This window comes from Ambystoma mexicanum, chromosome 6p (assembly GCF_040938575.1).
Source record: "Ambystoma mexicanum isolate Mex_15411 chromosome 6p, UKY_AmexF1_1, whole genome shotgun sequence".
Taxonomy (NCBI): Eukaryota; Metazoa; Chordata; class Amphibia; order Caudata; family Ambystomatidae; genus Ambystoma; species Ambystoma mexicanum.
Window position 1 is genome coordinate 1,366,667,268 of NC_090935.1, and position 13,197 is coordinate 1,366,680,464.

At 43.1% G+C, this 13,197-nt stretch overlaps 1 protein-coding gene across 17 annotated transcripts in view; it reads left to right on the forward strand.

Annotated features, from left to right (window-relative positions):
- MPDZ (multiple PDZ domain crumbs cell polarity complex component) overlaps positions 1 to 13,197 on the forward strand; it is a 1,735,289-nt gene that overhangs the window by 1,530,392 nt on the left and 191,700 nt on the right. For 15 of the 17 annotated variants that reach the window (XM_069626067.1, XM_069626072.1, XM_069626070.1 and 12 more), the window contains one exon: positions 2,395 to 2,438. In XM_069626067.1, the coding sequence (XP_069482168.1) occupies positions 2,395 to 2,438 (44 nt within the window). The remainder of the gene's footprint in view (positions 1 to 2,394; positions 2,439 to 13,197) is intronic. The other 2 variants (XM_069626068.1, XM_069626073.1) reach the window with 1 other exon arrangement.

Here is a 13,197-nt window from a genome sequence, read left to right on the forward strand (position 1 = left end):
TCATTGCTAAGGTACTGTAAAACAAGTCTAAGAGAACTTACCTCTTACTGTAGAAGTGCTTGTAACTTACACAACTCACAAGTCTAATCAGCTCACGGCCCTACATTTGATTCTTCTTTTCATCAGACTCCTCAGAACCTGTGCAAAGACTTTTCCATTTACTTACCAGAAGTGCTTCATACTATACAAGACTTTTGCCTATTGACTTTGGCTTAGCCTATTGAATTGTATGACTCTAGGATCTGAAAGTATTTGCCCTGCTTAAGAATATTTTTTATCTCTTGTGTTCTAATTACCTTTGCCTTTTACCAACCTTTTAAGAGTGTTCTGAATGCCAACAGTATGATATTAATGTTGCCAACACCCTAGTTATTGAAGTCACCTGTGGGTGTAGGTTGTGTCTGTGGGCCATCCCAAAAGGGTCTTTTCTGATTCGGAAACTCAGAGTGTACAGTATTGAAGTGTATTTGTGGGTTACTATTCTATTGCTCCCTTCTAAAGAAGGATTTATAACTGACTGATAATAATTGTTTATGCAAAAGGGTACTTACTGATTTAGAAACTTGAGTGTATGTTTTGAAATATTTGTGTGGTCTTTTATATTTCCCCCTTCTGAAGAAGGCTTATTCTAACTGGCTGATACATAAATTAATAATTGTTTTATCAAGAAACCTTGTGTGTAAGAGTTTATTTGAACACTTGTCACTGTGAATCTCTGTGTAATTCCCCTACAGCTCACATTGACCCCTCTTGCGATAAGCCTGACTGCTCCAGGCGCTATCAACCTGTGTAGTGCAGACTTATACCAAAGGTTGGGTTTCTATTGCCAGGAGGTTAGCGCTGTTGTAGTGCACCCAAAGGGTACTGCATACAATCTTGTCTAACACTGGTGGCAGGCGGTGAGGATCTATTGTAGAGTGGTTACACTAAAAATGTGCTTTACTTTTGTTCAACTAAAAACCTTCACAAGGTTAAGCTCCACTAGAAAAGCAATTGTATAACGTGCCGAATATGGATAACTTCAGTCAGGAAGCCCTGGTCATTTTAACAGTAGAACAACTGAAAGAAATTTTTAAGGCCAGGCGTCTCCCTGTTAAAGGAAAGAAAAATGAATTAATTGCAAGATTGTTGAATCATCAAAGTAAGTCTGGGTAGTAGGACTGTCACACCTACTAACACAGGAAATGTGGAAAATGATATTGGGGATGATAATTCAGAGTCTATCTCTAATGTCTTAGAGGAGTGAGATGAGGAAGTGGAATCTCAGGGAGAGAGCCCCTCTTCACCTAAAGAGGCCCTTTTGCCTCAACCTTTAGCCACTGGGACGCCACAAGGTCCATCACTGAGTCCAGAATTTGTGTCTCTTGGGAAAATCTGTGTGAATGTTTGAAAAACTTAGATGGTTGGGTTAAGGGTTACAGAGTGACTACTTTTGAAGGAATGCGAAATCTGTTTGTGTTGCAATCTATTTTTGATGCCTGCTCTCCTGAGCTGAGACAGCGCTTGGCTGACTCAAAAGCGATTGAGCCCAAGAAGCTAGCAAAAGCTGCTAACATGTGGGTTGCCAAAGGATGACAAAAAGGATGAGGGAAGTCTTTCACATTTCCCAATATTTTGAATACCTTCTCTTGGTTAAACTACTGTTTCCAAGAGCAGTAAAGTGAAATTGACTTTGTTTACATTTGTAACTTTCTAGACCCAGCACACACTATCTTACAATAGGGTGCTCGAGGGGTTACCTAGTATCCCCTTTGTCTAGCTTCCCTTTGTCTAGCTTCTCATGTAACATTCTTTATGTTACCCTTTCCTCACTGAATGGCTGGTGGCAATGGTTTCGTTTTAACTACCGTGGTGTGCATTTACAGCTGGCTGCGTTTGTCAAAATGGCCCTGGTCTTCTTTTTTCACCATTTCTTTGTGGAAAGGTCCTTCTTGAGATTTACTCTGCGCGCCAAACCAGGTTTGGTCCCATTGTTTGCTTTGCCTTTGGCGGGATTCACAAGTGAAGCCCGCCTCTGGTTCCGGGGTATCTGGGGTGGAAATCCTATCTTTTGCAACCAGCTCCACATATTGAAATGGTTCATGCAAAATTGTTGACAAAACAAGTAACCAATTAGTAGTTGTCTCTGGCAGTGCTAACTTGGAATATGTTTAGATTTTGATATGGTTGATTTCTACATTTAATTTTAAAGTGTTGTGTTCCTTTTGAATTGGATCATCCCTGATGCGGGATTTGAATTTTCAACAATCAGCGTTAGGTAATAAAAGTCACACTGATGAACGTTTTAAAAGTGCATTACTAATGTATTGCTCTCCCTTTCTTTTTGGAGTGCTCTGTTGATCTAAAATGTGTCAAACGCAAGAATTTTCATTTTCCTTCTTTTTTTTGTTGCAGCAGCACCTGAAATACAAGGTCTTAGAACTGTGGAAATAAAGAAGGTATGTTGTGTCCGTAAATATACGTGTTCTCTAAAATACAGTAGTTGAGATATGTATAGAGGTTAAATTGCTGACATTTCAACCAGAAGACTTGGTCTCCAATCCCAGCTTCATTGTTTGACCGTGAATAATTATGCTATTCGACTCCCTTCCTCTCCCTATGCCTCAATTGTACATGTGTAGTGGAAGGAAATAATGGGAGACTATGGGAAAACATTTGTCAAATGTACTGTTTAATATTATGTGCACATTGTCAATCCCACCCCACCTTGCCCCATATTATGTTTGTGCAGTTCACTCCCATCTAGACCCCACACCATCCTGTGCTGTTTACTGCATCTTCTGTTCCTTCTTCAATGAAAAATATAATTTTTGTATCATTCTAGTGCTCCTTGATGCCATGTCTGCACTATGGGCCTCATTTAAAAGTTTGGTGGTATCCCGACTGTAAATCCGGTCAGATACCGCCAAACAGTATTACCGTTACCGGCACTTGATCTGCCAGAATTACCGGCAGATTACAAGTGCCGGTAAGGGTGGATATTCCCCATTACATGGAGTTCCATAGGTCTCGAGGGGGGAATTGCCAGTATTACCGGCACTGTTAATACCTGTGCTGGTAATACCAGCATTTTCTGATGGTGGGGTGCCGGAATTACCAGCAGCTCAGAGCTGCAGGTAAATCCGGCCACCCCACTACCAAACCTGGAGTGTGCTGGTTCGGTAACAAGGCGCTATGCAGTAACACTGGCACATTATTACCACACTGGCACACTCATAATGAGGCCCTATGTCTCATACAAAAAGAAAAACAAACATTGACAAAACCTATGGTTTTGGTGTGTCGCATCAGCCTGTTTTTAACACTTTACGAATGTTGATATGGATTTCTAATATCTGGCCTCGTGGACAAATTTCAGCAGGCCACCCTAGTTATAGATTCAACAATTGGGCTCCTGGCTTGGAGCCTATTCTACCCAGGAGGGTTACTTATGAAACAAAAATTACAATTGAATAGGTCCAGAGAGAATTTTGCTCAAGTATACTCCTACTCCTTATCACCCTCTCCATATATAAAGAAAAAAACACTTTTTCATACTGTTTATGGAACAAAATAAAATGAATATTTAGAGATATGACATCAAACGGTAATCAACCGGAAGTACAGACAGAAAGTATTTCCAACACACGGGCCAAACATTTTTTGGCGTGATATCAATTTGTGTGTGTGAGACAAACTCAATCTCAGTCGTTGTTTGTCAGAAAACTCACATAGTAAAAAACACAAAACGACTGAGAGTTTGTCTTACACACACAAATTGGTATCACGCCAAAAAATGTTTGGCCCTGTGTGTTGGAAATACTTTCTGTCTGTACTTCCGGTTGATTACCGTTTGATGTCATATCTCTAAATATTCATTTTATGTTGATTCATACAACTTTATATAAAACCTGGATTGTTCCATAAACAGTATGAAAAAGTGATTTTTTTCTTTATATATGCAGAGGGTGATAAGGAGGAGGAGTATACTTGAGCAAAATTCTCTCTGGACCTATTCACCCTAGTTATAGTGAACAGGGGAACTCTGAGAGGTTTGCCAAACCCAGTGAAGGTAAGTGTGCGAGAGTGGTCAAAGCTTAGTCTCAGGAGTGAGTGCGTGTGGCAAGGGGTCCACAATGAGTCCACACAGTGAAGTACACAATGATTCTGCCTAGACCAGAAGTAAAAAAATACTCTCTTTAATGGGCCCAAAAATACTACAAAAGTGAATCAAGCAGTTAATACCATCACACAACACTCAGTTATAAAACATATATACAGTCAAGTTTGGTTTGTAGAAATGCATACAATTCACTTAAACACCTGAATGGAAGGTAAGTAATTGTGCAGTTACGAAAACCTGTTCGCAAGAAGTAAGATCCTAACTTTGTAAGTCCAGTCCCTATGTTAAATGGGGCCTTGTGCCCAAAAGTTGCAAAGTTCTTTGTGGGAGGGGGACGAAGGCAGGAACAGTTCTTGTGGTGGTGAACATTTTTCCAGAAGACTTTGCAAGGATTTTACAGGTAAAATACATTTTCTATCTCTTATAAGAGCTTTTAAACCAAATGTTTAAAAAGCTAAAGGAATGGAATAAATCAAATGTATTCACAAAGTTTTCTTATAGGGGAGATGACGATGGATGTAATGATTGCGATTACTCACCACCCATACTCCAATTTTCCCAAGTGACTTAGCAGGTTGACTGGGAGCCGCTGGAGGTAGGTTTTCTCGCTGTTTGATCCATAGAAGCTGCCCAGGAGTTAGGGGTGCAAGGAAGATTTTAGTTGGGTCCAAGAGCTGAATGCAACCCTTTCCGAAGAAGAAATGCAGCAGGCACTGATGCAGGCCTCTTTAGGACACTCTACCAGATGGAGGGAAGCCGTTTCTAGCGACAGTCACCGCACACAGGTGACAGCAGGCATCTCTCCAGTCACGATTGAAGAAGACCTTCCAGGACAGGTCACTTGATGCTGGGAAGCTGAAACCCGGCAAAAAGGTGACTTGTAGAACAAGCTGGAAACCAAGTTCTGGGTTAGAATGCGGAACCAAAACGCTACAGGCGCAGTAGCCCATTTCAGAGCTGGTCGGTCCACCGGGTGGTCCAGGGACGATTCCGAAGGTTCAAAGCTGCATAAACGCAAGATGTCGTTGAGACTGGTTGGTCCCACCAGTCCAAAGGTCGACACACTGCAGAGGGCCTTCTCAGATCAGTTAGACCAGCAGGGCTTAATTGGTACAGTTGCAGGAAAGGTCACCAGGCCTCTTCAAGGATCGTCCACAGGTCTTCAGTCAGCTGCACAGCTACACAGGATACTTGGCTCCAATGCTGATCTGCTGCAATGACTGCAGGAGTTGTCTTCTTATCCCAAATCCAGGCACATGGCAAAAACCAGCCCACCAATGGTAAATTGCACCACTCACTCAGCCAGCAGTGTTTCAACCAGGGACCACTGTGGGTTTTACTCACACATATACACACGACCTTCAGGCACCACAGTTGTGGAATGGGACCAGACAGTCCCATCCACTTCCTGTGTGCACACACAAATGGCTTGCACTAGCCACAAAAACAGCCGCTTTCCCAGGCAAATGCATGACCATATTAGGGATTTCCTGACATCAGAAGGCAGGAAGAAGATCAAGAAATAAAATAACCATAGAACAAGCGAAAAACCTTGCGTAATGGCCATTTTGGGACACTCGCCACATTTAGTAGCCAGACGTCGTAAACGCAAATGCGCACACTAAAAGAAATGCAAAAATTGTAAAAATGTAATTGCGGGCCTCCGGATAGTACTTAGACACATTAAAAAGTAACCCAAAATCTGCATTGTAAAAGTTTAGGGTGATACAAAGGTAACCCCATGCACTGTATTGTAAGATGTTGTGTGCACTATTTCAAAAGTTACCAAAACAGGTAAAAAGTAAAAAGACAAAAGTGAAACATAGTTACCCAGTACTCATAGTCTGAAGGACTGGTCAGTTTCTCCATGACAAAATGAGTAAGAGACCATGGAAGTGAAGCTGAGGGCTTCAGTTCTCTGTAAAAAGTCAGGACAGGTTCAAAAGCAAAATGTTTGGGGATCCATAGAATATGGAGGGGAAGTTGCCTAAAAGAGTAGTGTTTCCAAACGATGAACCAAGAAAAGCTATGTAAACCTAAACACACGTGGTTCTGTGCTCTTTGGTTTGACACACATTTTAGTGGCAAGGCAAAGGCCCACAGAAATATGGGATTTCTTAGCTATTTCATTTGACACACATTGCTTTCAATGTACTTAATTCACAGGTTTACGGGCCTGCTTCTACTGGATTCCTTCTTCACATGGATTCCTCTTCTACATCATCATATGCACAGCACAAACCCTTTGAACAACGCAAAGAAACACCCAAGGATAACAATATTGGAAATGTAATTCGTAATATTGTGATGATGTTTTTTACCTTCTGCTGTCTCTACCTCTTTACACTCCTTGTTTTGCGAAGATTGTTGTTTTCCCAAGCTCAAGCTTTGACCCTCACTAACCTTACCCAGATCTATGGTGTTACGGAAGCCATATCTGGGCAGGCAATAAGCACTGCTAAAGAAATAAAGAGAGTTAGGTGCAGTGCAGAAGTAGATTTTAGCCAGGTAAATATTTATATAGCTGATTCGGCCTGTATATCAAACAACATGTGGTATAGTCACATGGCCAAAGTGGGGAAACAAACGACAAAAGAGAGATGTTATGTCTGCTCTTTCATCCCCTATGAAATGAGTGCATCCAGAACGTTTGTGGCAACTGAAATTTCAAAGGCAAGAGCATAATGCCTCATGCATTTATCGCTATGCACCACAAGAGGACGATTTCAAGGTAATCATACCACAAGGTGGATGTCCAAGAAGACATTTCTGGACGAAGATAACTACATAAAGACCCAGGAAATTTTGGACGATTACTGGAAAACAGATACAAACATAGAGTACATCACAGAGGGCCAGCATCAGGGGGAAATACAAACAGTGACACAGAAGGAGTTACAGTGTCCCAATAAATGACCCATAGAAATAGAAGGAATGCCAGGATTCTGGGAAGGACCGCAGATGCTGGTGGATGGACAAGTATACACAACAGATGGATGGAAAGAAGGAGTTGTTGGGAGCAAAGCACATGCTCTCTTAACAGTTCCAGTGGAAGTAGTACAGCAATAAAATGACAATGCCTCAAGGAATGGGAAGCAAGTGCCAACCTGCTCACATGGGTAGAAAACGAAGCTGGGCCCATGCCCATCATGTCGCTCAAGGGCGCAGCTTTATGTTTCCACAATGATGTCGATGTAGGGGTTGGGGAAAATGAAGGAGGTCAGCAGATTTCGAGGATACCAGGCATGAAGGTCGGAACAGCAGTGTTAATGTGCCACTATTGGGCCTGCAGATCAAAGGCATACCTGCAGCTGCCACCAACTGGGGAGGAATATGTTCAATTGTACATCTGAACACCCCAGGATGAGTAGTGCCTCAGCAGGACATACAGGTGGAAGGGTTCCCTAAATTAGATACCAGCAAAACAAATCTGCTGGGATTGACTAGAGTGAAAAGGGGGAACTATGCCTCATCAGACATGGAAAAGGCATTGGATGTGATACAAGAAGAGCACAGACTGTTCAGCAGAACGGAGATGTTCTTCACATCTATCGTTCCAGCAGTACAGACAAGCATAAATGCCAAATGGCTCCAGATTACGCGTTGGGAGCTGATGCAGACAATAGATTCAACCGTCAAGGGGTTCAGTGCCATCAAGGAAGAGCTACGAGCAGTTAGTCTAATGACCCTCCAGAACAGATACATTCTTGATCTCCGCACAGCCATGGAGGGAGGCGTTTGTGCCAAGATTGGGTCTTCTTGCTGTAGTTTGTTCCTGCCAATGCCGAATGCAATGGGACGGTGACAGAGGCCATCACGCGGCTTTCTGAACTGTAGACGAAGATGGAGGCAGAAATGAAAAATTTAGGAACGGACGAAGGTTGGCTGTTTTATATATTCTCATGGATACCAACATGGATGGCCATAGGACAGGTCGACCAGAGGGGGGATTGGAGATGGGGGGGGGGGAAACTAACCCTCATGCCTCTCAACGCAACGGCAGAGGAACAACAGATGTCCCTTACTCTTGGTCCCATCACAGCGATCCTCGATGTATCACAGGTATAAGAACCATTATTCTCTCAGGCAACCATTCAGACCATACTCGATCAATGATTTGGACGACATGAAATTACATCGATCGAGCAAGTTGACTGACTGCAAAGCCAGAAATCAATTATGTCATCACTGACATCATGACGTAGCCACATTATACATGCAGTACATATTTATCCATTCATGAAGTAACACGAACATGCACTAATTTATTGCATATAGGCGTAAAGCACATAATGACTCGTATAGGTAGAGGGCTGACACACATATATATTTCATATCCTTTGCCAAAGCTGAAACCACAAGATGCAAGAGTTCATAAATTTAGCTTGCACATGCTTGACTGCTACTAACATTGAAATGTCATAGGGAATGATATGGAAGCTATAGGTCTCTAAAATGTATGGCAAAGGAGAGACAGGCTTCAAGTACATTGAAAAGCTGACATGATTGCCACAGCCAGAGGCATGCAGAAACAAGGTGCCCAGCCAAGGACAAGTGGGGAAGGGAAAGTTCCAGTTACCAAGACAATGAGCCACCTGCAGAAAATCAGGCTAAAATCCTCATAATTACAAGAAGAATGGCACCATTTAGTGGTCTCCACAAACGTGACCCAGCCAAACAGTATAATGCCTATTCAACCAAGGTAGACGAAGAGGACTGTTCCTGTCGAACCAGAGGGGAATAAAGCTACAATTGTTTCCCACAAGCAACTAACCGAATGCACTCTTCCAGGCTTAGGTGATCAAAGATGGCAACATGAAAGAACACTTAGCACCTCCATGTTCATTCCCATTGCCTTGAAAAGGTACACTCAGCCTGGTAACCATCTAGGGTCCCAGGGATGGGAGGACACATTCTGCCCAATCCAGATTCACCTTTGACGTGGGAATATAATTTGTTGGAAGGGCCAATGGTCTTTCTGCAACATTGTTGATTGATACAAGTAGAGGTGATCCTAGGAGGAGCCACTAGATATGGCTATCTAATAGTAGAACTAGCCCGTATAGCTCCCATATGTATCCAAACTGACCAATGTAAATGTGTGATGGGTTTCTGGGATGGAGCCTGGATTTGTGACGTCACACCAGGAGAAGACCGGGTGACACATGCTTAGAAGACAAGAGCTCCAGTCCCTGTCATTTTGTTTGCTAATAAGACAGTATTTTGCCCCATGGCTGAGTTTTCTGTTCTTGTTGCGGGGAGTCTTTGATGGGCCCAAGTGTTCTCTGCTGATAATTGGGGTGACTGCTAGAGAGCCCTAGCTGCACCTATACAGTATTCTCCTTTGTCATTTCTGAGTCGTCTTTGGCTGCATGTCATCTCTACCTTCCAACCCATTGATTTTCACCCACCCTCCTGTCCTTTTTGATTCTTTTGCAGCTACTGGTCCTCCTCCACCTGCCAATCTTATACTCCATTGCTGATTTTGGGGCTATTTCTCTGTATGACCCCAAAGGGACCAGAGATTAAGGCCCTCTTCCTTGGTGCTACTGTGCATCTCACAGCACTTTATTGATCATACCTCTGCATAACCTTCTGGCTCCCTTAAAGATTTTGCTGGCTTTCATGTTCTTTTTTTAACTTTACATTTGTGGGCAGAAAAATGTCTGCTCAAGTCTCCCCGCCACTGCAACCCTTTTTTAATATGTTGTCCTTTGTAGCAATGACTACCCGGGCAGGGGTGCTTTTTACACACCCCATTTTGGTCACCAAAGTTATTCTACACCCTGAAAGTGTGTCGTTGAGTAGTCTGGTATCAGCTGCGATTTTGTTTTTTCTTCACTAAGGGTGTTGTCAATTTTGCTGCATTGGTAGCACAGTGATCTAGTTTGGTAGCCATTGAGGCACTGATGCATTTCTTAAAGCCATTGTCCCAGCCACTTGTTTCTTCGTTGGGTAGTTTTATGATCTTTGCTTTGCTGCATCTCTGTTAAATCATCATGGCATGGAAGCCAGTTGACTTGCTACTACTCCACAACATCTTCCTCTTGGGACATTCTGTTAAGAGTATATTTTCCTTCTTGAGTGAACTTTTCTCCACCTGTGAGTACCCCAGGACATTTTCTGGTCTCTTTGATTTTTGTCTGATTCTCTTGGGGGAGTGGGAACTTTTTTTCACACTCATCCATTCTTTTACTCTGTTCTTGGGAACCCTATTTTACCTCTTTTTGGTGTATTGTTGTGGAGTCCTGCTTTCCTCCATCTTTTCTGGCATCTGCATTTTACTGAAGTAGCACTTTCCGTGCAGTGTTACTGGAAGCTCTTTGAGCTTCCACTGTTATGTTTCCTTATTTCCCCTTGGTTAACACCTTGTTACTAAGGCAGGGGGGATACTTTTTTTATCCTACCTGTACTTTCTTTTGTGAGACCGGCACAACCCACCTTATATGGAGTGCTCAGGGGAAATATTGTATCCCTTTTCTCACTTCTCCAGTTACTTTTTGGTTACTGTGACAAGTCCCTCTTTTCAGGCTGGTGGCAGTGTACCATTTACACACCTTTTTGTGAGCTTGTATCACAGGCTGTCCTCACGGCTGCGGTAGGGGACACAAGGGTCACCTTTTACTCAAAATGATTGCTGTACTTTTTAAAGTCTTGGAAAATATGGCGTAACCTTTCTTAAGTCTTCTTCTACCTACCTGGGTGGGGGAGGTTCCTCTAATTCCTTTGTCCTTGCCGGGCTTCGCTTGGAAAGTCTGCAAAGGGTCTTTGAGTGACCGGCAGGACAGAAAGTGGAGAGGGGCAACCAAAACCCCCCATTCCTTTATCCTGCATAGTGCCTAGGGGAAACCAGTTTTAATTGGGTGGGTGGGTGGCTGGCTGTTCCCATTGGATAGCCGTCCCCAAGTTTCGAATGTTGCATGGAATGTGATTGGTGGGCTTAGCCAATATTCATGCATACATTCCCAGGTCCTGGAGCAGATACTCAGAGACGACCACTGGAGCAGGAGAATCTGAAAAAGAAGCCCGAAGGAAGATGATACTAGCCACTTCGAGTGACCGCCAAAGCCTGCTGAGTAACCGCTGCTGTCCCGACCTCCACTTCTGAGCGATAGGGAAGATCTGAACGAGACGACTTCCTCTCTTGGACTGGTAGGCGTACCCAGTCCCAAGACGCACTGCATTTTACACCCTCTCTAGAAGAGCTGCGACCTCCATTGGCCTGCAATTCACTGATACCTCGAGTTCCTGTGCCACTGAGCTGTGCATCCTCGCTCAAAGAACAAATCAGCCTGGAACTTTGTGGGCATCTTTGTTAACCTGCAGAGATTCAGTCCAGCTCCCTAAGGTCCACTCACACAAGACAAGGTCCGAGAAAATTCAAAGAGTCGACCGTTGCGACATCTGTCCTTCACCCGAGTCTGGAAAAGGCGCCAATAAACCAGAATGGAGAAGGTCCATTGCTGGGCATTCGTCTGCAAAAGAGCGGTCGCCAGATCCACTGGTGTCCCCTTCTTCTGTAGCCAAGACTGACAAACCGGTGACCGCGTCTGCTGTCAAACCTCCACTGGGAGCGCCCTGCAGCACTAAGTTCTTCATCTTAAGGTTGTGTTCTGCTCCCTGTAAAGCTTACCCGGAGCTCTGCTTGCTGATCCTGTTTTCCTGGTGGCTGTTGATAGCTGCATCTCGCACTCCTCCAGGGCTCGAATCGAGATTCATTGGGGTGGACAACCCATTGTAATCTCTCCTGCCTTAGGGCACTTGTCCTTGAGGCAGCCTCACAGGGAAACCTCTTGGCTTCCTTGACTTGAATAAACTTACTTTATCTACCTGCAAACTCAAAAGAGATCCTGTTGAACCCAGCCCCTTTTGAACTTTAAATGCTGTATCCTGCCTATCCTACTCAACTTCTAACCTCAGGTGGCCTAGGGACCCAAATGTTATCATAATTTGGAAAAGTTTGCATATGTGTTTCAGATGGTTTTACTAAGAGATTTGTTACTGTTTAAGTTATTCTGAAAGTTATTACACCTATAGTCTGTTACTTAAGAAGCTTGCAATTGTGTTCTACTTGTTTTACTGTGTTTACTACTTATTTACCTTGCAACAATTTAACTGTGCCTTATTCTATATTTTAAATACTATTGTTTATATACATTTAAGTGTTTTAGTGTTTTCTTGAATAGGTGTATGCTCAGAGTTCTTTGTAACTTCTTATAGCTCTCATCCTCTCCTAGACTAAGCCTGGCTGCTCAGCGATTCTACCAAACCTGTGTGGCTCAGGCCAAACTGAAGAGTTGGAACCCTGTACATCAAAGGTGGGCTTTTCTAAGTTCTGTTCCAGACAGTAACTTATGTTAAACTCCCTAACACATCCTAAGTCACTGTTAGGCAAAGATTGTATGCAATACCGGTTGGGTGCACTGCAACAACCCTGACCTCCTGGCAATAGGAACCCAACCTTTGGTATAAGCTTGTACTACACAGGTTGTCGTGTGTTGAGCAGCCAGGCTTATCTCAACAGGGGTCAATGTGAGTTGTAGGGGAGTTACATAGAGATTCACAGTGACAAGTATTCAAATAAACACTTACACACAAGGTTTCGTGAATGAACAATTATTAATTTATCAGTCAGTTAGAATAAGCCTTCTTCAGAAGGGAGCAATATAAAAGCAACACACAAATACACTTTAAAACTACACACTCTTAGTTTCAAAATCAGTAAAGACCCTTTTGGGATGACCCACAGTCACAACCTACACCCTCAGGTGACTTCAATAGCTAGGGTGCTGGGGACATTAATATCTTACTGTTTGCATTTAGAATACTTTTAGAAATTGGTTAAAGGAAAAGATGATTAGAAGAAACTAGACACCACAAATATTCTTAAGCATGCAAATACTTTTGGATCCCCTAAGCAGAGTCAATCAGTATAACAGGCTAAGCCAAAGTCAATGGGCAAAAGTCTTATGGGCTGAAGCACTTCTGATAGGTAAGTAGAAAAGTCTTGGCACAATGTTTTAGAAGTCTTTGAAGAAAAGAATGAATCAAGGTAGGGCCACAAGCTGTTTAGACTTGTGAGTAGTAGAAGATGC